This window comes from Hemiscyllium ocellatum, chromosome 47 (genome assembly GCF_020745735.1).
Source record: "Hemiscyllium ocellatum isolate sHemOce1 chromosome 47, sHemOce1.pat.X.cur, whole genome shotgun sequence".
NCBI lineage: Eukaryota > Metazoa > Chordata > Chondrichthyes > Orectolobiformes > Hemiscylliidae > Hemiscyllium > Hemiscyllium ocellatum.
The window spans coordinates 9,880,755-9,906,623 of NC_083447.1; the positions used below are offsets into that span (position 1 = coordinate 9,880,755).

Here is a 25,869-nt window from a genome sequence, read left to right on the forward strand (position 1 = left end):
AGGAACACCTATACAAGGTATTCGCCAAAAACGGATACCCGCGCAACTTTATCACCAGATGCCTAAGAGACAGACCACGGAACGAGGACATGCCACAACCAAAAGGACTAGCCACACTACCATACATCAGGAGCGTTTCAGAACTGACAGCCAGACTACTGCGACCCTTAGGACTCATAACGGCACACAAACCAACAGCCACGCTCAGACAACAACTCACTAGAACAAAGGACCCGATACCCAACATGAGCAAAACTAATGTAGTTTACAAAATACCATGCAAGGACTGCACAAAACACTGTATAGGACAAACAGGAAGACAGCTAACAATCCGCATACATGAACATCAACTAGCCACGAAACGACACGACCAGCTATCCCTAGTAGCCACACACGCAGACAACAAGCAACATGAATTCGACTGGGAAAACACTACTATCATAGGGCAAGCCAGACAGAGAACAGCCAGGGAATTCCTAGAGGCATGGCATTCATCCACAAACTCCATCAACAAACACACCGACCTGGACCCAATATACCAACCACTACAGCGGACAGCTGAAACTGACACCCGGAAGCGGCAAGGACAGACCACTATAAATACCGGAAGAAACATCAAAGAAGCGCTTCGCAGGAGGCTCCAGAGCACTGATGATGTCGCCTAGCCAGGGGACGAAACGTTTGCAACAAAAACTTCCAGCTCAGCGAACAGAACCACAACAACGAGCACCCGAGCTACAAATCTTCGCACAAACCTTGAAAGTATGTCCCTCCTTATGTAAAGAGTCCAAAATTGTAAACAGTATTTCAAATGTTCAGGAGCTGGAGTCATTGTAAACAACTGGAGAACAAAGTTATGATCTGAAATTGTTGGACTTGGTTTTGAATCTGTGGGTCTTCAAAGTATCTAACAGGAAGATGAAGTTTCTGTTTCTTGAGCTGGAGTTGAACTTTATTGGAAGGAAGGACAGACATGGTGAGAAGCAGAAAATTAAACTGCAGACGGCTAGAAACATTAGGAATGGACTTGTTCTTTCCCCCTTAGAACCCTTTGACACTCCCCACCTCTGTTTTACTCTCCCAAAAACCTACTCTTTACCTGGCTGCTGAGCCAGTGAGTGTCAGTGATTCCTCACTGGGACTAATGGAGTCCACTCCAATCCAGTCTGGTGCTCACATACATTCCATGCAATAGCGAATGCCACTGGGAGCTAATGCCTTCCAGAATCCAGAGTTTAGTAACTGCCCAAGCTGAGTTCAGTTTCATAAAGTCATAGAGATGTACAGCATGGAAACAGACCCTTCGGTCCAACGTGTCCATGCTGACCAGATATCCCACCTCAATCTAGTCCCAACTGCCAGCACCCGGCCAATATCCCTCCAATTATCTGGGACTATTTGTTGGAGATACTGTATCGAACCTCCTGCTGCTCCTGTCTTGGAAGTGTTTGATGAGGACAGTGTTTTGAGAGTTTTACTCTGGATTTAATCCTGTTCTGTATCGTGTGTGTGTGTGTGTGTGTGTTTTTGATAGGGTGTGTCAGTGTAGAGGGAGCGTTATGCTGAGAGAGTTTGATGGTTTCATTCAACATAAGTAGGGATTCTCCTTAACGAGAATGACTTTGGACACAAGAATAAAAAATGATGAAGCAGTCTAGAATGGTGAGGGGATGAAAATCTAATAACAGAATGTCTTTGTCCTCTTTCCCAGTTTGCAAGCCCTCCGGAAGGAGAAGAGTCGCAATGCTGCTCGCTTTCGACGGGGGAAAGAAAACTTTGAGTTCTACGAATTGGCGAAGATGCTTCCACTCCCGGGAGCTATCACCAGCCAGCTGGACAAGGCCTCCATCATCCGGTTGACCATCAGCTACCTCCGGATGAGGGACTTTGCCAATCTGGGGGATCCTCCATGGAACCTGAGGATTGAGGGGCCCCCACCTAACATCTCTGTAAAAGGTATGTTGAGCCAACAATGGCAAGTTAGGGCAGAATGGGCCTATCCTCTCTGACGATTGGATGGTGACCTTGGCGAAAGTTGTGAAATTCTGAGAGGCTTGGGCAGGGTATCTGTTGAAAGGCAGTCTCCTCAACTGGTTGGAAAATCTAGAACTTTGAGTCATAGTCTCAGGATAAGGGATCAGCAATTTTGAATTGTGAGAAGGAGATTCTTTATGAAGAAGGTGTGAGTCTTTGGAATTGTCTGCTCCAGAGAGCTCAGTCTTGGTGTGACTAAGATGGGCAGATTTTTTTAACACAGAGAATTATGGGAAATTACAGGAAAATTGAGTTAATGTAATTCGCATTGTGATTTTATTAAACAGTCAAGCAGGCATGAAGAGACACACAGCCATGTTAGCTGATTCTTAAATTCCCTCTGAAATAGCCGAACAAGTCCCTCAGTTCAAGGGTAGTGAGGGATCTTCAATGAATGCTGGTCTTGCCAGCAAAGTTCACATCCCATGAAAGAATAGATAAAAATATTTCAGTGAGAAGATAGAAGCAAGGATGATGATGGCTCTTCCCATCCTGTGAGAGATGCCTCATCTAGATGGGTATATGAATAGGAAGGGTTGGGAGAGATATGGGCTGGATGCTGGCAGGTGGGACTACATTGGGTTGGGATAGTTGGTCAGCATGGCCAAGTTGGACTGAAGGGTCTGTTTCTGTGCTGTACATCTCTATGACTCCATCTGCAATGGATCACCCTGGTCAATTGTGCATCCCAAATTTTAATTGCTCCACCCTTTGATAGCCTTGCTCTCAGCTGCCTGAAGCCCAAACTCTGAAATTCCCTCCTGAAACCTAGACTACTTATTTGACCAGGCATTTGGTCATCTTCTGTGGCTCAGTGTTGAATTTTGATTAATAATACTGTTGTGAAGAGCCTGGTGGCACTTTTTGCTGTGCTTACCACCATTCTTATAGAGAGGGACAGATACAATGACGTGAGCACGTGCAGTGAAGTGCACAGACAATGACATGTAGTCGCAATGATGCATATATGCAGTTGACCAGGGTGATCCATTGCAAATGGAATCATTGAGATGTACAGCACGGAAACAGACACTTCAGTCCAACTTGGCCATGTTGACCAGCCATCCCAACCCAATCTAGTCCCACCTGCCAGCACCCAGCTCATATCCCTCCAAACCTAAATTATTCATATACCCATGATACCGACACAATTTTATGAACAGATGCAGTAACACACAGATACATCATGCTGTTGCAATGATGCGTGCACAGACACTGACATGCAGACACAACGATGCACATGTGCAGTGACACACACACATACTATGACGTGCACACAATGTCTGTATAAACACCATGATGTGCACAGTCACAATGACAAGCACAGATACACAATCCCACACACATGCGCAAGGTTTCTGGAGGATGAATTGAGTTTACAATTAATGACCAAAATCAGCTAAACCACAGTTGCTTGCATTTATACATCATTCTTTAAAGCAGTAAAAGTTCTGAAGATCCTTCACAGCATTGTGATCAAAGGTTGACACTGAGCCATGTTTGAAGACATTTGGAAAGGTAGCCAAAAGCTTTGTCAAAGGGATCAGGTTCAAGATGAATCTTGAAAGAAGCAAGAGAGGTGGAGACATTTAAGAAGGGAATTGCAGAGCCCGGGAGCCTTGGTCATTTGAGGATAATATCACCAGTGGTTGAACGATTGAGGGCTGTGCTTGATACCAGAACTGGAAGATCGAAGAGCTATTTACAAAGGTTGTAGGTCTGGAGGAATTCGCAGAGATCAGGAGCAAGTGAAGTCATGGTGAGATTTGAAAAGGAGGGGGAGAATTTTAAAACCAATATGTTTCAGCGCAGGGGATTATTGCAATTCAGGGAGCACAGGGGTGGTGGATAAATGGGATCCTAGTGTGAGTTACGTTCGGGATATGGCAAACACAAAAGTGTTATACAGCTGTTGATACCACACCAAGGGAAAGTGTGAAAAATCACTTCATTATCAAGGTGGATAACTCTTAATACTTTGTCAAATATCCCTTGAGGGAGTGCAGTGTAGGTTCACGAGGTCAATTCCTGGAATGGCGGGATAACCTTGCGCTGAAAGACTGGAGCGATTGGGCTTGTATGCCCTTGAGTTTAGAAGACTGAGAGGGGATCTGATTGAGACATATAAGATAATTAAAAGATTGGACACTCTGGAAGCAGGGAACATGTTACGCTGATGGATGAGTGCCGAACCAGAGGACACAGCTTGAAAATATGAGGTAGACCATTTAGAACAGAGATGAGGAGAAACTTCTTCACACAGAGAATACTGGCTGTGTGGAATGCTCTGTCCCAGAGGGCAGTGGAGGCCCAGTCTCTGGATTCATTTACGAAAGAGTTGGATAGAACTCTCAAGGATAGTGGAATCAACGGTTATGGAGATAAGGCAGGAACAGGATACTGATTAAGGGTGATCAGCCATGATCATATTGAATGGTGGTGCAAAATGGCCTACTCCTGCACCTATTGTCTATTTTTGTTCCCCTCTTCAATATGACTAATATACAAAAAAGATGGAAAAGTAACCCAGTATTTTTCTGTAACACTTGTAGAATTTTTTTACTTGGTTTGTCCATTAATTTTTATGGTCCAATTTTGGAAAGTCAAGCCCAGGCTCATCGAGCCTGCTGTACCTTTGAATACAATCATTGCTGATGTTAGGCTTCAACTTCACTTTTTTGCCGCCTCTCCATTCTGAGAGACCAAGAGACTGTTCCAGACCTAAATATATTCAACAATAGACCATCCACAACCCTCCTGGATAGAGGATTCCAAAAATTCACAACTCAAACAATGATCAAGAAGTGTTCCACATCCAGGACAAAGCAGCTTGCTTAACTGACCACCAACTTCAACACCACTTCCTCCATCACTGTTGCACAGTGGCAGCAGTGTGTACCATCTACAAGATGAACTGCAGTAATTCACCAAGGCTCCTTTGGCAGCACCTTCCAGACCTGTGATCTCTAACACCTATAAAAACAATGGCAGCACATACATGAGACCACCTCCCCTACAACTTCTCTCCAAGTTACACACTGTCTTGACTTAGAACTACTGTTCAGAATTCCATTACGAATTCTCTTGAACTACAGGGGTCTTATTGCTCCCAAAAGAGGCAAATTTGCATTCAAAATCCTCATTTTGCTAGTTAGGCAGTGGCTGACTGGTATGTTACTGGTCTAGCAATCCAGAGCCCTAGGCTAATGTTCTTGGGACATGGTTTGCATCCCTCAACGGTAGATGGTGACATTTAAATTCAGTAAAATCTGGCAAACAACTAATACCCTTTAGGGAAAGGAATTCTACTATCCTTACCCAGCCTGGTCTACATGTGACTCCAGACCTACATCAATGAGATTGACTTTTAACTTCCCTCTAGGAGGAAGTGAGGACTGCAGATGCTGGAGAGTCAGTTGATAAAGCGTGTTGCTGGAAGAGCACCGGCAGGTCAGGCAGCATTCGAGGACCAAGCGAGTTGAGGTTTAAGGCACGACCCTTCTGTCCTGAAGAAGGGTAATGCCCGAAATGTCGATTCTCTTGCTCCTTAGATGCTGCCTGACCTGCTGTGCTTTTTTCAGCACCACACTTTATCAACTCTTAACCTCCCTCTGAAATGGTAAAATGAAACACAGAACTGTGGATGCTGGAAATCGAAACAACAACAGAAGTTGCTGACGAAATTTAGCAAGTCTGGCAGCAGCTGTGGAGAGAGAAAAACAGAGTTATTGTTTCGAGTTCACTGACCCTTGTTCAGAACTGTATTTTAAATTTTTCTTCTTCCCTGACTTACTATCAATCATCCCTTTGTCTGTCTATCTTTCTCTCTCTCTGTGCTCTGTCACCGCTTATCAGCTAACTCATTTGCCCCTCCCCACCCCCATCGTCAGCATAAATACCACCTTTTCCTAGCTGCAATCAGTTCTGAAGAAGGGTCACTGGACTCAAAGCATTAACTCTGTATTTCTCTCCATAGTTGCTGCCAGACCTGCTGAGTTTCTCCAACAATATCTGTTACTGTCCCTCAGAAATCATCCTAGTAAATCACTCCATTCAAGGGGCAACTAAGGATGGGCAACAAATGCCCCTCACCTATATCTCACGAATGAATGAAAAAATAAAAATTTTCTTATTAATGAGGTGCAGCTTTGATGTGATCCGTCTAGAATGTAGTTTTATACTTTGGGACCCAATCACTGCTTTATAGCAGACCTCGACTGTATATTAGACATTCCTTCAGTGTCAAAGCCTGGGAACTTCCTCCCTAACAGCATTTTGGGTGCCCTATATCACACGGACTGCAGCAATTCAAGGAGGCAGCTCACCATTACCTTCTCAAGAGAATTAGGGATGGGCAATAAATACTGGCCCAGCCAGTGATATCCTCTGCCTGGACAAAAATAATCTAGCAGGACTAATGGGGGAGGGGAAGCCAGACCTGCCCTGACAGACTCCTCTTGCGCTAAAAGGCGCAGTCAATTACTTTCAACGTTTTGTTGGACCAGTGACTCGTCAGCTGCCGATTCCAGTTAGTGCTTCAGCTGCCTCATGTCTGATCTCTATAAAATAGGTCGCTCATCAAGATTGTGATTTATCATCAGTTTTGTTGTGGAGATACTAAAATGGGCTTGTTTCCTTGATTGAATTGTTAGTGTTCACTGGAATGACAGTGGAGGAGTGAAAAGCAATCAACTCTTTTTATTTAAACCCCATTGTAACCGCACGGAAAAAACACTTTAATTTAGACAGAATTTGAGTAGAATTCAGTCATCCGTAGGGTGATTTGCAGAACAACTTAACAGGGAAAATGCTCAGAATGGGTGATATAAGTTGGCCTCAGTGTCTGTCTTTTCTGGAGAGTAAAAGAAGGGCAAAGATGTTAGTGTTTTGTTCAGGGACACAATCTCAGGATAAAGGGTTGGCCATTTTGGACTGAGCTGAGAAGGAATTTCTTCCCTCAGAGGGCAGTGCATCTTTGCTATACTCTGCCCCAGATGGCTATGGAGGTTCAGTCATTGGGGATATTCAAGATAGAGATTGAAAGATTTATAGATATGAAAAATATCACGGGATATCAGGATAGTACAAGTAGATGGTGTTGCAGTAGCTGATTTCATTGAATGGAAGAGTAGCCAAAAGGGCTTAATGGCCTGTTCCTGTTCCTTAGTCCTACACTTCCAAGTCCAAACTCTAACCATTCACAAAAAACTTCAAATGGGTTGCTGGACCCAATTTGGGCAAAACCGTACCATTAGCAGCTCATTTAGAAATGGCCACTATCATGATGGGATGTCACCAACTGTCTAACTGCTATTGACCTGTGAATCTTTCCACGGTACTCCACAAGAAGAGAGCAAAGGTCCAAAAACAATACAGTGTTGCCCTGTCAGATTGCAAATCCGGACATGCCTTTAATGGTTACTCCATAAAGATGTCAGAAGGATGACATCCCTCTATCCAGTAACTCCCATCTCCTCACTTATCTTCATCTCCCATATGAAGAAGCTTTTATCTATGCTTTAGTTTTTTTCCAGAATTTACTTCTTTAAACTATAACATGACTCCAGTTTGCTACATCACTGTCCTCCTCTCCCGTACCCAACAATCTCAGTTGGGTCCTTGTCCCTCAAATCATTAAAATTCAATTCCTTTCATTGCTTTAAACATCAATGGTACTTGCTGCAACAATTCACTGAGGATTCTTAGACAGTACCTTCCAAACCTGTGACCTCTACTATCTGATAGAACAAAGACACGAATCATCAACCACAAGTCTGCCTCTAAGCCACTCACCGTCCTGACTTGGAAATTTATGTCACCATTCCTTCAGTGTTGCTGGGTCAAAATCCTGGAACTCTCTTCTTAACAGCATTGAAAGTGTCCCAATTCCACAAGAACTGTAGCGGATCAAGCCGCCATCTTCTCAGGGGTAGTTAGGGATGGGTAAGAAATGCTGGCCCAGCCAGTGATACACATAGCACATGAATGAATGAAAAAAATAGAAATTGGGTGACCACGTTGAGAAAAATAAACATGCAAGTCTAGAGGACTGGCCCTGTTGCTTTAGAATAACGTAGTTTGAGCCAAATAGAGTCATAGAGATGTATAGCACGGAAACAGACCCTTCGTTCCAACCTGTCCCACCTGCCAACATCCGGACCATTCCTATGCATACACCCTTCCAGATGCCTTTTAAATGTTGCAATTGTACTAGCCTCCACCACTTCCTCTGGCAGCTCATTCCATACAAGTGCCACCCTCTGCATGAAAAAGTTCTCCTTAGATCTCTTTTATATCTTTTCCCTTTCACCCTAAACCTATGTCCTCTAGTTCTGGACTCCCTGATCCCAGGGAAAAGACTTTGTCTATTTATCCTATCCATGCCCCTCATGATTTTATAAACCTCTAAAAGGTCACCCCTCAGCCTCCGACGTTCCAGGGAAAACAGCCTTAGCCTATGCAACCTCTCCCTACAGCTCAAACCCTCCAACCCTGGCAACATCCTTAACTCTTTTCTGAACCCTTTCAAGTTTCACAACATCTTGCTGATAGGAAGGAGAGCAGAATTGCACACAATATTCCATCAGTGGCCTAACCAATGTCCTGTACAGCTGCAACATGACTCCCAGCCCCTGTACTCAATACTCTGATCAATAAAGGAAAGGTTACCAAACGCCGCCTTCACTATCCTGTCTACCTGTGACTCCACTTTCAAGGAGCTATGAACCTGCACTCCAAGGTCTCTTTGTTCAGCAATGCTCCCTAGAACCTTACCATTAAGTGTATAAGTCCTGCTAAGATTAGCTTTCCCAAAATGCAGGACCTCACGTTTATCTAAATTAAACCCCATCTGCCATGTCTCAGCCCATTGGCTCATCTGATTAAGATCTCGTTGTAATCTGAGGTAACCTTCTTTGTTATCCTCCATGCCTCCAATTTTGGTGTCATCTGCAAATTTACTAACTATACCTCTTATGTTCACATCCAAATCATTTATATAAATGATGAAAAGTCATGAACCCAGCACCGATCATTGTGGCACACCACTGGTCATAGGCCTCCAGTCTGAAAAACAACCCTCCACCACCACCCTCTGTCTTCTACCTTCGAGCCAGTTCTGTATCCAAATGGCTAGTTCTCCCTGTATTCCATGAGAACTAACCTTGCTAACCAATCTCCCAACACAAACCTTGTTGAATGCCTTACTGAAGACCATTTAGATCACATCTACAGCTCTGCCCTCATCAGACCTCTTTGTTACTTCCTCAAAAAACTCAATTCAAGTTTGTGAGACATGATTTTCCATGCACAAAGCCATGTTGACTATCCCTAATCAGTAGGGGGAAGGGGCGTTGGAGATGCGATAGGTGGAAGAAGGTCAAGGTGAGGATGATAGGCTGTGACGATTCTCGCCCACCCTCTGACGACCCCATCTCCTGCCTCCAACACAGCCCATCCACCTGGACGCCCCGTGCTGGCCTCTTACCCACCCTCGGTCTCTTCATAGCCAACTGCCACCACGACATTAACTGCCTCAACCTCTCCACCCCTCTCACTCACTCCAACCTCTCACCCTCGGAACGTGCAGCCCTCCGCTCCCTCCGCTCCAACCCCAACCTCACTGTCAAACCGGCAGACAAGGGAGTAGTTTGGCGCACCGACCTTTACACCGCTGAGGCTAAACGCCAGCTCACGGACATCTCCTCCTACTGCCCCCTTGACCATGACCCCACCTCCCACCACCAAACCATCATCTCCCAGACCATCCATAACCTCGCACCTCAGGGGATCTCCCATCCACCGCCTTCAATCTCATAGTCCCACAACCCCGCACCGCCCGTTTCTACCTTCTGCCCAAAATCCACAAACCTGACTGCCCCGGCCGACCCATTGTCTCAGCCTGCTCCTGCCCCACCGAACTCATCTCTGCATACCTCGACACGGTCCTGTCCCCCTTAGTCCAAGAACTCCCCACCTACGTTCGGGACACCACCCACGCCCTCCACCTCCTACATGATTTTCGCTTCCCCGGTCCCCAACGCCTTATTTTCACCATGGACATCCAGTCCCTGTACACCTCTGTCCCCCATCACGAAGGAGTCAAAGCCCTCCGCTTCTTCCTTTCCCGCTGTACCAACCAGTACCCTTCCACTGACACCCTACTTCGACTGACTGAACTGGTCCTCACCCTGAACAACTTCTCTTTCCAATCCTCCCACTTCCTCCAAACCAAAGGAGTTGCCATGGGCACCCGCATGGGCCCCAACTATGTTTGCCTCTTCGTAGGATATGTGGAACAGTCCATCTTCCGCAGCTACATTGGCACCACACCCCACCTTTTCCTCCGCTACATTGATGACTGTATCGGCGTTGCCTCGTGCTCCCACTAGGAGGTTGAACAGTTCATCCACTTTACCAACTGCTTCCACCCCGACCTCAAATTCACCTGGACCGTCTCAGACTCCTCCCTCTCCTTCCTAGACTTTTCCATTTTTATCTCGGGCGACCGAATCAACACGGACATGTAGTATAAACCGACTGACTCCCACAGCTACCTAGACTACACCTCCTCCCACCCTGCCCCCTGTAAAACCGCCATCCCATTTTCCCAATTCCTTCGTCTCTGCTGCATCTGCTCCCAGGAGGACCAGTTCCAATACCGTACAGCCCAGATGGCCTCCTTCTTCAAATTCCCCCAAGGCGTGATCGACGATGCCCTCCACTGAATCTCCTCCACTTCCCGCTCCTCCGCCCTTGAGCCCCGTCCCTCCAACCGCCACCAGGATAGAACCCCATTGGTTCTCACCTACCACCCCACCAACCTCCATATACAGCATTTCATCCGCCGTCATTTCCACCACCTCCAAACGGACCCCACCACCAAGGATATATTTCCCTCCCCTCCCCATCAGCATTCTGAAAAGACCACTCCCTCCGTGACTCCCTCGTCAGGTCCACACCCCCCACCAACCCAACCTCCACTCCCGGCACCTTCCCCTGCAACTGCAGGAAATGCAAAACTTGCGCCCAGACCACCTCCCTTACTTCTCTCCAAGACCCCAAGGGATCCTTCCATATCTGCCATAAATTCACCTGCACCTCCACACACATCATTTATTGCATCCGCTGCACCTGATGTGGCTTCCTCTACATTGGGGAGACGGGCCGCCTACTTGCGGAACGTTTCAGAGAACACCTCTGGGACATCCGGACCAACCCAACCACCCCGTGGCTCAACACTTCAACTCCCCCTCCCACTCCACCAAGGTCATGCAGGTGCTTGGACTCCTCCATTGCCAGACCATAGCAACACGACGGTTGGAGGAAGAGAGCGCCTCATCTTCCGCCTAGGAACCCTCCAACCACAAGGGATGAACTCAGATTTCTCCAGTTTCCTCATTTCCCCTCCCCCCACCTTGTCTCAGTCAAATCCCTCGAACTCAGCACCACCTTCCTAACCTGCAATCTTCTTCCTGATCTCTCCGCCCCCACCCCACTCCGGCCTATCACCCTCACCTTGACCTCCTTCCACCTATCGCATCTCCAACGCCCCTCCCCCAAGTCCCTCCTCCCTACCTTTTATCTTAGTCTGCTGGACACACTTTCCTCATTCCTGAAGAAGGGCTTATGCCCGAAACGTTGATTCTCCTGTTCCTTGGATGCTGCCTGACCTGCTGCACTTTTCCTGCAACACATTTTCAGCTCTGATCTCCAGCATCTGCAGTCCTCACTTTCTCCTCCTATCCCTATTTAGTCCTTGCTTTTCCAAATACATGAACATCCTGTCCCTCAGGATTCCCTCCAACAACTTGCCCACCACCAATGTCAGGCTCACTGGTCTATAGTTCCCTGACTCGTCCGTACCACCTTTCTTAAACAGTGGCACCACATTAGCCAACCTCCAGTCTTTCGACACCTCATCTGTGACTATCGATGGTACAAATATCTCTGTAAGAGGCCAGCAATCACTTCCCTAGCTTCCCACAGATTTCTGGAGTACACTGTCAGTTCCTGGGGATTTATCCACTTTTATGCGTTTCAAGGCATCCAGCACTTCCTCCTCTGTAATATAGACATTTTTCAAGATGTCACTATCTGTTTCCCACATTTTATATCTTCCATGTCCTTTTCCACAGTAAACACTGATAAAAAATACTTGTTTAGCAACTCGCCCATCTCCTGCGGCTCCACATAAACGCCGCCTTGCTGATCTTTGAGGGGCCTTATTCTCTCCCAAATTACCCTTTTATCCTGAATGTATTTATAAAAACCTTTTGGATTCTCCTTAACTCTATTTGCCAAAGCTATCTTATGTCCCCTTTTTGCCCTCCTGATTTCCCTCTTAAGTATACTCCTACCACCTTTATACTCTTCTAAGGATTCACTTTATCTATCCTGTCTATTCCTGACATAAGCTTCTTTCATTTTCTTAACGAAACCCTCAATTTCTTTAGTCATCCAGCATTCTCTATACCTACCAGCCTTTCCTTTCACCCTAACAGGAATGTACTTTCTCTGGACTCTCATTATCTCATTTCTGAAGACTTCTCATTTTCCAGCCTTCCCTTTACCTGTGACATCTGCCCCCAAGCAGCTTTTGAAAGTTCTTGGCTAATAGTGTCAAAATTGGCCTTTCTCCAATTTAGAACTTCAACTTTTTAGATTTGGTCTATCTTTTTCCATCACTATTTTAAAGCTAATAGAATTATAGTCGTTGGACCCAAAGTGCTCCTCCACTGACACCTCAGTCACCTGCCCTGCCTTATTCCCCAAGAATAGGTCAAGTTTTGCACCTTCTCTGGTAAGTACATCCACATACTAAATCAGACACGCTTATACACACTTAACAAATTCCTCTCCATCTAAACCCTTAACACTAGGGCAGTCCCAGTCTATGTTTGGAAAGTTAAAATCCCCTACCATAACCACCCTATTATTCTTACAGATAGCTGAGATCTCCTTACAAATTTGTTTCTCAGTTTCCCTCTGACTATAGAGGTTGTGTAATACAATCCCAATAATGCGATCATTACTTTCTTATTTCACAGTTCCACCCAAGTAACTTCCCTCGATGTATTTCCAGGAATATACTCCCTCAGTACAGCTGTAAAGCTATCACTTATCAAAAACACCACTCTGCCTCCTCTCTTGCATCCCTTTTTATCCTTTCTGTAGCATTTGTATCCTGGAACATTAAGCTGCCAGTCCTGCCCATCTCTGAGCCACGTTTCTGTCATTGCTATGATACCCCAGTCCCATGTTCCTAACCATGCCGTAAGTTCCTCTGCCTTCCCTGTTAGACCTCTTGCATTGAAATAAATGCAGTTTAACTTATCAGTTCTACCTTGTTCTCTATTTTGTTCCTGCCTGTCCTGACTGTTTGACTTGCTTTTGTCATCACCTGTACCAGTCTCAGATTGATCCTTTTCCTCACTAGTTTAAATCCTCTGGAGTGACTCTAGCAAATCTCCCTGCCAGTATGTTAGTCCCCTTCCAATTTAGGTGCAATCCGTCCTTCTTGTACAGGTCACTTCAACCCCAAAAGAGCTTCCAATGATCCAAAAATGTGAATCCTTCTCCCATCCACCAGCTCCTCAGCCATTCAGTCATCTGTTCTATCCTCCCATTCCTGCCCTCACTAGCTTGTAGCACCGGGAGTAATCCAGATATTACTACTCTCGAGGACCTGTTTTTTAAATTCCTGCCTAGCTCTCTGTAATCTCCCTTTAGAATCTCAACCTTTTCCCTTCAGATGTTGTTGGTTCCAATGTTTACAATAACCTCCTGCTGGTCCCTTTCCCCCTTGAAAACATTCTGAACCCCCTCTGAGACATCCTTGATCCTGACACCAGGGAAGCAACGCACCATTCTGATTTTTTGTTGCTTGCAACAGAACCATCTGACTGTACCTCGGACTAGTGAGTCCCCTAACACAATGGATCCCTTGGAACTCTACATACCCCTCATTGCATTAGAACCAGTCTCAATACCAGAAACTTGACTGTTCATGCTAAGTTATGGTGACCTCCTCTCCCTAATGTCTATTTTTCAACCATACTGTGGAAAGTGGGGTGTGAGACAGTTGGTCCGGCTAAAACCAAATTATTTTAAAAAAGAATTAAAGGATTGTTTTTTTCAACATAACCATTGAAGGCTCCCTGTCTGCAGCCACCACCTTCCCTGGGGACATAGCTAAGGCATCAGAGCTGGTAGTTCTCTTTCTAAGGCCTATTAACCTCAACAGCAAACATCCCACTGTGGGCATCAGGAATACAGATCATGCGGCTGAATTCAGACCTTACGTTCTGCACTGGGAATATGATGTAGCCCGGAACTAATTTTCTGTCATTCTGTTTCTCTCAATGCTGTCTCTTATGCCTCCAGCATATTCCTGTTCAACCTATTCTTAAAATCATAAAATCCCTACATTGTGGGGGCCTTTGAGTCCACACTGCCCCTCTGAAGAACATCCTATCCAGACCCACCCACTAACCTATCCCTCTAACACTGCATTTCCTGTGGCCAATTCACTTAGCATGCACATCTTTAAATTCTATGGGCAATTTATCATGACTAATCCACCTAACCTGCACATTTTAGACTGTGGGAGGAACCCACACAGACACGGGGAGTACATGGAGGGTCACCCCAGGCTGGAATCGAATGTGGGTCCCTGGTGATGTGAGACAGCAGCATTGACACTGAGCCACTGTGCTGGCCCATTCATGGAGGGCAATACTTTAAACATTTTCGTCCTGTGCTCAGGAACTAGTCTCTCCTTCCCCCACCAGCCTTTCTCCTCCAAACCCCCAATTAAAGATCACCACATTCCCCTCACCAATCCATTTGTTGTTCCTCTGAGTATCTATTCCTCTGGCCTAATTCCTTGCTAATTTTGAATGAACCTCCTGAATGTACTTCAGAGCGATTCCCTAAAGATGTTGTAGTCCAGCGGCTCAGCTGAGAGATGAATGGATGAAGACAGTACAAAAAGCAAGACTTGTATTGACATAACACCTTTTGCTATGGCAATACAACCAATGAGTGTTTGTGTCTGAAGTGAATGTTTGTAATTGATGGTATACAGCAGTCAATGTACACACAGAGACCTCCCACAAAGAGATAATGGCTGATGTTTTTCTTTTCCCCAGTTGCAGGCTAAGAGGAGATTTGAAGGAAGTTTTGAGCAAGTTGGACAGAGTAGATAGGGAGAAACTCCTCCCACTTATAAAAGGATTGAGAAGAAGAGGGCACAATTTGAGACTGATTTGCAAAAGACACAAGGATGATGTGAGGAGAAAAGCTTTTTCACACAGTGAGTAGTTTGGGGCTGGAATGCATTGCCTGGACATGTGGTAGATGCAGATTCATTTAAGAAAGTGTTGGCTAATTATTTGGGTAGAAATGATGTGCAGGGATATGGGGAAAAGGTAGGATACTGGGAGATAGCTGTGAATCGTATTTGGAGAGCCAATGCAGATGCACTGGGGTGAATGGCCTTCATTGGCATCATAATGATGCTGTGATTATTGGGCAAAGCACAGAGAGTGGGGCTGAGGGATTAAATAAGTCCAGCTCAGAGAGGAAATGGTGCCCTCGTTTTAAAGTGGCATCCAAATGATGCCCATGAGTCCTTTCTATCCTTTGATGTTGCCCAGTTGGGTTACTGTGTTGGGATTCTGAGGTGTTTTATGTTTTATTAGAACAGGCTGCGAATTTAATAGCTTTTCAGCACTTGTGCCATCCTTGAGCATAGGTATGAACAGCAAAACTGACTGGGCAGTCATATGGATAGAAGGTGAGAAAGAAATACAGTCCCATTGTCACAGTGCGCATGCAATATACATAAACACCCTCCATACATGCATGTGTGTTCATCCTGCTGAACAAGACGTACATTGTCTGTTTAACATATAATTAGGCATAATTGCATGAAAAAAAACCCCAAAAAACAGAGTAGGTGGAGCATTCATTGATGTTGTGTTGGTTAATGATAGCCTTGAACAACAGCTCTTAATTGCCTAAGGACAAAGCTATTAGGAGTGTTATGTACTGTAAACACACAGCTGTGATGTCTCCGTATGCAAATTCAGAACATGCAATTAAAAAGGAGTTTAAAGAAAAGGGGGAACAGCCTGCCTGCGCAGCAGATACCTTCAGTGAAACATTGCAAATGCCGTGACAGTATCACCCAGCTTCTGTTGTGGTTTCATTTTACGATAGGTACTTACTGCTGCTGATTCCACCACATGACTCTGGAATAACAAGCTAGTGCTTGTGTTGCATCTTTCACACTTGTAAGATCAGCATCTTGGTGGGGGTGGGGTGGTTTACCGTTGTCCAGAATCTGAATTTGGACCAACCCTTTAAATATGGTGGCTACAAGAACAGGTCAGAGGTAGGGAATCCTGCAGTGAGTAACTCACCTCTCAAAGCCTGTCCACCATCGATAAAGCACAAGTGATGGAATACTTCCCACTTGCCTGGATGGGTGCACCTCTGACCACACTCAAGAAGCTCTACACCATCCAAGACAAAGTAGTTCACTTGATTGAGACCACATCCACTCCCTCCATTACCAATGCTCGGTAGCAGCAGTGTGCACTGCAGAAATGCACCAAAGGTGCTCAGACAGCACCTTCCAAACCCACAACCACTTCCATCTAGGAGGGCAAGGACAGCAGATACATGGGAACACCATCCTCTGCAAGTTGTCCTCTAAGCCACTCATCCTCTCAAATTGAAAATATATCACCATACCTTCATTGTTGCTGGGTCAAAATCCTGAAGGCATTGTGAGTGTCTGTACACCACACAGACTTCAGCGATTCAAGAAGGCAGCTAACCACCACCTTCTCAACAGGAAATTAGAGATGGGCAATAAATGTTGGTCTGGCCAACATTCTGTGAATGAATAAAAACAGTCCCCAGAGGATGTAATGGCCGTCACTGGCAACAGAATGTGCCCTGTATATAACGCCTTTAACAAAATGTCCAAGTGTCTTCACTTAAGTGTTATGAAATAAAATTTGACACCGAGTCACATGAGGATATATTAGGCCAGGTGGCTATAAATTATTTCAAAGTGATATGTTTTAAAGTATCTGAAAGGAGGAGACAGAAAGGTGGAGAGCTGTAGGGAGAGTATTGCAGAGCTGAGGATCTGCCATTCATGATTAAAGTAGGGATGATGAGATCAGGATGATAGGAGAGCGGAGACTAGAATGGTAGAAGAGCGGAGATCAAGATTAGAAGAGCACAGAGATCTTGAAGGGTTATGGGCAATTGAGAGGATTACAGAGATAGGGAGGATGTGGCCATGGAAGGGTTTGAAAATGAGGGTTAGAATTTTGATATCAAGACATTCAATCCTGAGGAGACTAGATGCGGAAGGATGTTTTTTGTTATGGAATCTAGAACTAGGGGTCATTGTTTGAAATGAAGGTGTCGGCCATTTAAAACAGAGGATGCTACCTTTTTCTCACAGAGGGTTGTGAATCGTTGGAATTCCCTTCCTCAAAAGACAGTGGATGTAAAATTTTAAATATTTTCCATCAGTATTTACTGTGGTGAAGGATATGGAAGCTAGACAACTTAAAGAAATAAACAGCGATATCTTGAAAAGTATTCATATTACAGAGAAGGAGATGCTAGATGTTTTAAAATGCGTAAAGGTGGATACATTCCTGGGACCTGGTCAGGTCTGTCCCAGAACTTTGTGGGAAGGTTGGAAGGGGGGGGTTGCTGGGCCCCTTGCTGAAATATTTGTTTCATCAATAGCCACCGGTGACATGCTGGAAGAATGGAGGTTGGCTAATGTGGTGGCTATTATTTAAGAAAGGTGGTAGGGAAAAGGCAGGAAACTATCGACCAATGTGCCTGATGTCTGTGGGTAAGTTGTTGGAGAGGATTCTTAGGGACAAAGTTCTGCATGTATTTGAAAAGGACTGATTAGGGACAGTCAACATGGCTTTGTGTGTGGGAAATCGTGTCTCACTAACTTCATTGAATCTTTTGAAGAGATGACAAACATGAAGGCAGAGCCGTGGATGTTGTCTCTATGGACTTCAAGGCACATGAGAAGGTTCCGCATGATCGACTGGTTAGCAAAGTTAGATCATATGAACCCTGGGAGAGCTAGCCATTTGGATGCAAAATTGAATTGAAGGTAGGAAACAGAGGGTGGTGGTGGTGGAGGCTTGTTTTTTTGGACTGGAATCCTGTGACCAGCAGTGTGCTGCAAAGATCAGTGCTGGGTCCACTGCCTTTTGTCATTCAGATACATGATTTAGATGTGAGTGTAAGAGGACCGGTTAGTAAGTTTGCAGATGACACTAAAATTGTTGTTGTAGTGCACAGTGAGAAAGGTTATCTCAGAGTTCACCAGGACTTTGATCAGATGGACCAATGGGCCAAGGAGTGACAGGTGGAGTTAAATTTAGATAAGTGTGAGGTGTTGTATTTTGGTAAGGCAAATCAGGACAGACCTATACTTAATTGGGAGTGTCGCTGAACAAAGAAACCTTGGGATGCTGGCTCATAGTTTCTTGAAGATGAAGAAGGCATTTGGTACACTTGCCTTTATTGATCAGTGCATTGAGTATAGGAATTGAGCTGTCATGTTACGGCTGTACACGACATTGGTTAGGCCACTTTTGGAATACTGTGTTCATTTCTGGTCTCCCTACTACAGGAAAGATATTGTTAAAGTCGAGAGGATGCAGAAAAAAATTCAAAGAATGTTGCTGGGGTTGGAGAGTGAGCTATAGGTGAGGCTGACTGGGCTGGGGCTATTTTACCTACAGGCTTATAGAGGATTGTAAAAATCATGAGCGGCATGGATAAGGTGAATAACCGAGGTCTTTTTTCCAAGGTAGGGAAGTCCAAAACTAGAGGGCATAGGTTTAAGGTGAGAGGGGAAGGAATTAAAAGGGACCTATGGGTAATGTTTTCACACAGAAGGTGGTGCACGCATGGAATGAGCTGCCAGAGGAAGTGGTGGTGGCTGGTACAATTACAGCATTTAAAAGGCATCTGGATGGGTACATGAGTAGGAAGAGTTTTGAGGGTTATGGGCAAAACGCTGACAAATGGGACTAGATTAATTTAAGATATATGGTCAGTGCAGACGAGTTGGACTGAAGGGTCTGTTTCCATGTGTACAACTCTATCAATCTATTTTTAAGGCAGATTGAGATAGTTTCATGATAACCAAGCATTATCAGAGGATATGCAAAAATGAGGCCGAGCTGACCTTACAATCATATCAGCCAAGATCATATTGAATGGGGGAAGTAGGCTGAAAGGGTCAAGTGACCTATTCTTGTTCTGTGTTTGTATGCTGCTTGATCAGGAGCCAGCATATGGGCTGATAGAGGAACGCAACTAAGTGCAAGTTATGACACAGCCAGCTGCATTTTGGATGACCTCAAGTTTACAAGGGTAGAACATGGGAGAACAGCCAGGAGTGGTCAGGGATAGCCCAGTCTAAAGATCCATGCTGTGTAGTTCTATGACTCTATGACAATGAGAGAGGGCTGAGTGAGAGATTCAGCAGATGGACTGAGAAGAGGGGCAAAGCTGTGTGCTGTGATGGAGGTGGAAATAAATGAGGTTGGAGTTCTGCTAGGGTCAAATATGACACCAAGGTTACAAAAATACTGTCTTAATCTTGGACTGTTCTCGGAAAGGGATGGAGTTGGTAGCTGGGAAACAGGATTTGGAGCAAGGACTGAAACAATGTCTTCAGTCTTCCCAATATTTAATCAGCTAACAAGTTATTTTTGAAACTTGGTGGCTTGTTGGCAGCTTTCCACTTAGCCTCATTTCTCTGCCCTTTCCTTAGACAAATTTAATTTTGCAAATATCTATCCATTTTCCTTTTAAGACCTATTATCAAGCTACAGGAGTAGGAGAAGGCCATTCAGTCACTTCAAACTGTTTGTCTATTTGCTCTCTGTCAGTTGATATTTCAACACTGTTTATGCCCAGGTGTACAACCGACTGACACCGGACAGGTCCCCGATGGTCAACAGTCTGCTTGTGCAAAACAGCACATCATGTGATACTAATGTGATGGCCTTTGGCGCAGGCTGAAGATCTACCTATGCAGAGGGGTGCTCAGTGAACAGCAGCTGAGAGAGAAGGCAAGCCAGCCCTGCAGCCTGGTTTAATTGGTCAACTGGGCACCTGTCCCTTAGCGCAAATGCTTGGTGGTATTGCCCCCTGGACTGTAGCTCCGTGCTTCCTGCCTGTGATTGGGAGAGAGCCTATCAGGATCGTGAAAAGTTGGCACATGTTGGCTGCCAGTGTCCATGGATGAGGGATGATTGAGGTTCCTGCCCATGGATCGATCCCTGAGCTGTTGTTTGGTGAGTGACAGGCAGGCTTGTTCGGCAGGAAGTTAGGACACTGAATATTATTGAAGCAGTTTACAGTATTAATGAGACAGTTAACCAATTATAATCTTCATAAATTGACAACTCTTCCTCCCCTCCCTCCATCCCCCCTCCCCTCCCGATCACTTGGCAGAAGCAAAGAAAAAATGCTCCTGATATCCAGATAGGCCTCATCAGCCCCCTCACCCAATTCTGCCCCAAAGTCCACGTCACTGGGCACCATGAGACACCACACAAAAAGATTATCCTCAAGTAGATTTACAGGAGGTCCCCAACTTATGAACATCCAACTTACAAATGCTCTTTCTTGTGAACAGGATCTCGTGTGAGGGGTTTCATTTTACAGACCTGATAAACATTCCTTGTACCTAAAAGTGGTGATTTTATATTGTCCTGCATTGTGTCCCAATCTGCATGCAAATTGACTTGCAAACAGGCTCCAAAATGGAAGTCATTCACATAATCCGAGGAATTCCTGCATTTGTTATCTTCATCTTGGGTTGGTCTGCCTCACAAATGAAAGCATGATTATTTCTGGAAAAGAGTGTGTGCATCAAAACTTTGTGTATTGTACATCCATATGGATGCAAGAATGCCAAATTTCAATGTGAGTGACACTTCATACTGCATGATAAAAGTAGTATTGATTGATTAGTAGATTGACATTGATTAGTTGATGCATCACCATGGAGAGTGTACCATCTATCCTGCATCTACCTTATCAAATCCCTTAGTAGTCTTAAAAACCTCCCTAAAGTCACTCCTCAGACTTCCTTTGTCTCAGGAAAAGACCCTCAGCCAAATCTGCCTTTCTTGTATAGTGTTCCCTCTCAGTTCTATCCTACAGTATTCTGATTACAGCCTGTTCTGTTCCTGACAAGATTTTTTTTGAAACAGGCTCTAGCTACAGAACAACGTTCCATTCCTGCAGAATGTTCTACCACTCTCACCTTAACGGGATAGGAAAATAAATTGTGATGGATTATTGCCATAAGTGCACCAGTTTATTTAATGTGCACATTCCATTTACACAGCAGTTGCCACAAGCTCATCATTGCTGACCTCTTCCCAAAATGAAATGGATTCCCACTGCTGCACAAGAACACAAATAGAGGAAGGAATGACCATTCAGTTCAGCAGCATTTTCACTCTCCAAATCTCTCACAGACTAGTCTTTGTCATTTATTGCAAGGGGAATGAAATATTAAGGCTGGGAGGTTTCATTGAAGGCCATATAGGGCATTGGTGAGACCACATGTGGTGTAATGAGTACAGTTTCAGATTCCTTATTTAAGACCAGAGAGTGTGCTTCTAGTACAAAGGTAGCACCACCTGCCAATGGTGATAGGTATGGCAGTAAAGTGAACACCTCAGAATTGCATCGACACCTTAGTAAGCAACGGTTCTGCTTGCATTTCTTTTGCAGCATTTAAGTGCATTTGTCCCATTTCAACCAATTCCCTTCTGTAGATTCTAGAAGAATAATTGACTAAAGTTATTTCTGTAATCAGGAGTCAGTTACAGCTTTAGTGCAGGAGACAACACTCTCCAACTTCAGGTAAGGGCCTCACTGCAGGTTCTTTTTTCCATTTATTTGATATGGGTGTCACTAGCTGGGTCAGTTTTATTGCCCATCCTAATTGCCCCATGAGAAGGTGGTGGTCAGTTGCCATCTTGAGCTGTAGCAGTCCAAGTAGCATAGGGACACCCACAGGGTTGTCAGAGAAGGAGTTTCAGAGGATTTTGATCGAGTGACACTGGACCTGTGTTTGTGCATGTGCATGGTTTTGTAAATTAGATTAGATTACCTACAGTGTGGAAACAGGCCCTTTGGCCCAACAAGTCCACACTGACCCTCCGAAGAGTAACCCATCCAGATCCATTTGCCTCTGACTAACGCACCTAACACGATGGACAATTTAGCATGGCCAATTCATCTGCACATCTTTGGAGTACCCAGAGGAAACCCATGCAACACGGGAGAATATACAAACTCCACACAGGTAGTTATGCAAGGCTGGACTCGAACCCAGGTCCCTGGCAATGTGAGGCAGCGGTGCCACCCCAATTCTTCTTATGGTGGTGTTGACAATAAGTATAGCCATTTCTGAAAAGTGGTAATTCCATGGACAGGGTCGCTCTTGAGGCACACTGTTATTATCCCTACCTCTGGGACAGAGGTCTGGGTTCAAGTTCCATCTGCCTCAAGCATGGCATGTTATTTTAATCAATTTACTTTATATTATTATAATTATGCATTGTATATATTATATACTATACATAATGTATGATATATATTGCATGTTCATTAGTGTAATTGCATAAATAAAATGTACAATTACGTAATTGTACATTATTTAATGTGTACATAATGTAATGCATAATTATTATTACATTAGTATAACAAAATGGTTAAAATAGCTAGAATAACATGCTGTGCCTTGGGCCTACTAAATATACATATGTATGTAATGTATAGTGTATATTAAGTAGATTAATGTTATATTTATATTCGTATAATGTAAATTATACATAATTTAATGTAATATAAATTGATTAAAATATAGTTTTATTAAAAGCTGTGGTATAATTCAAGGAGAGCCTCACAAGGAAGAAGAAAGTCATGGAGGGATATGGAGTTGATGCAGATTTCTTAAGACAAAGTATTGCTAGCTTAGGAGACAATGTAGTCCAATGAGCACTGTTCTGCTGGGCAACTGGGACTTGGTACAAGTCAGGACAAGGGCTGTGTGATTTTGAATGTTATTGGAGTTTGGAAGATGGGATTCAAACTGGAGGGCATTTGAGTGTCTAGTCTAGTCTAGAAACACAGAAAATGGGAAATTGTGTAGGCTATTTAGCCTTTCAAATCTTCTCAATCATTCAAAACGATCATGCCACACTCTGTTCTCACTTTCTCCCTTTAGCCCCAAGTGCTATATCCAAACTCCTTCTCGAAAACATTCTATGGATTGATCTCACTACATTCTGTGGCAGACAATTCTGCAGGCACACCACTCTCTGGGTTCTCCTCATCTCAGTCCTAAATGGTCTACCCCATATCCTTAGACTGTGACCCCTGGTTCTGGACTCCTCAGTCATCAAGAATATCCTTCCTGTGTTTACTCTGTCTAGTCCTGTAAGAATTTTATGGGTGTCTATGACATCTCCCCCTCATTTTTCTGAAGTCTGATAAATGTTGTCTTAACGGACCCACCCTCTCTTTTGTTAGTTCTGCCATCTCAGTAATCAGTCTGGTAGATGCTGTTAGGGAGGGAGTTCCAGGATTTTGACATAGCAACACTGAAGGAATGGTGACATAATTCCAAGTCAGGATGGTATGTGGCTCAGAGGGGAACTTGCAGGAAGTGGTGTACCCCTGTATCTGCTGCCTTTTTCCTTCTGGGGAGGTGATGGTCACAGGTTTGGAATGTGCTGTTGCTGCAGTGCATCATGTAAATGATACATGTTGCTTTTACAAATCCCGGTGGAGGGAATGTGACTGAAGATGATGGACATGACATCAGTGAAGTTTGACTGCCTCATCCTGGATGATATTGAGCTGCTTATGTATTGTTGGAGCTGTATTATTCCACAGAACTGGAGAGAGTATTTCATTCCTCTATGGCTTGTAGATGGTGGACAGGCTTTGGGGAGTCAGGAGGTGAGTTATTCACTGCAAGAGTCGTAGTCTCTGTCTTGCTCTTGTAGTCACTGTGTTTGTATGGCCTGCCCAGTCCTGTTTCTGGTCAGTGATAACACCCAGGATGTGATAGTGGGGAGCAATGGCAATGCCATTGAAGGTCAAAGGAAGAAGGTTAAATTCTCTCGCTGGAGATGGTGTTTCCCTGGCATTTGAGTGGCTAGCACTTCACACTTAAAGGTTGCGAAGACACAGAAAAAGGCCTTTTGGCCCATCAATTTGACTCTCATTTGGTGGAAATTGCTGCAACGGATGAAATTGGGGACGTGGACGGATGTGGATTGTCATTGGGCCAGAGGGTATAAACTAAAGTAGGCAGCAGCCCTGGCACCTTGTCATGCAGCACGTTGTATGTTTAATTACCAAAGCCTCCGACAGCTGCCAGATTTTGAGGCGGCAAGCTCAATTATATCTAGTTCTCTTGTCATGTTGACTGGCAGTTCTGAAAATAAAGCAATGCAGCAACCTTTAGATGACTGTCAGTAATTAGAGAAAATTAGGAACAGATTTATTTGCAAAGTTGTTATTTTAAAATGAGGATTATTTTGGGAAACACTTCAGAATCTAACCAAGCACAGCTTTACAGGACATGACAATCATCTTGCCTTTCAGTGGGGCAACTAGATCTGCACAGGGTCGGTCACCATGTAAGGAAGAGGAAATAGTACAATGGAGAAGGTGCAGTAAAGATTTCCCAGGGATAATGCCAGAACAGAGAAGTGATAACCACCAGGGAATATTAAACAAACTGGTGCATGTTTCTCTGGAAAGGTGTAGTTGAGCACAGCCTTGACAATGAAGTCGTTTGATCAGCAATGTGATGCCTCTACTTCTGGCAGATCTCAAAACCAGAAGCAACAAATCTAAAATAGTTGCAGCTAAATCCAAGAGGCAATTCAGGAGAAACCTCTTTATCTGAGAAGCAGTGGGAAGTCGGAATTCCCTACCACATGAAATGCTTGAGGTTAGTAGCAAGGTTGCATTAATGGTCAAGCTGGAGAAACACATAAGGGAGAAAGGAACAGAAGAGTATGCAGCTAGGGTGAAATGAGAAGAGCTGGATTGAGGTAGTTGGGCTGGATGAATTGTGTCTGCAGTAGCTCTCCAGACAAAGAGATAGCAAAGAAGGAAATTCCTCAGAGGAAATGGAAGTCATTTCCAAAGAGTCGAAGTTTTATAATGCAAGGTAATGTGGTGGTGTAGTGGTAATAACACTGGGCTAGCAATCTAAAGGTCCAGGTTAATGATGTGGAGACAAGGGGTCAAATCCCACAACAGGTGCTGAAATTTAATTCGGTTAAAAAGTCTGGAATTGAAAGATGGTCTTGGTTTTTGTAAAATTCCATCTGCTTCACAAATTTAGGGAAGGAAATCTGCCATCCTTACCCAGTCTGACCTATATATGACTCTAGACCCTCAGTGACATAGTTGACTCTTAAATGCCCTTTGAAATGGCCTAAGCAAATCACTCACTTTCAGAGGAATTAGGGATGGAAAACAAATGTTGATGAAACCAGAATTCCATGAAAAATAAATATTAAAAATGATAGGGTGGAGTGAGATTGACTGGGGTGGACAGGGATATGTGGGACCGGGGCTAGGAGAGCTGATGGGTTTGAGGAGTCTTCAGTTGCTTTGGTTGAAGCTTTGCTTCAGTTGAATGAACTTAAGATGTATTGGTTTGAAAACACCCTTCAATTAGTGAACTTAGTTGTGACAACACTGGCTAGTCCT

At 44.4% G+C, this 25,869-nt stretch overlaps 1 protein-coding gene across 1 annotated transcript in view; it reads left to right on the forward strand.

Annotated features, from left to right (window-relative positions):
• Positions 1-25,869, forward strand: part of LOC132836583 (neuronal PAS domain-containing protein 3-like) — a 432,887-nt gene that overhangs the window by 145,673 nt on the left and 261,345 nt on the right. The window contains exon 3 of the mRNA XM_060855949.1: positions 1,712-1,956. Within this exon, the coding sequence (XP_060711932.1) occupies positions 1,712-1,956 (245 nt within the window). The remainder of the gene's footprint in view (positions 1-1,711; positions 1,957-25,869) is intronic.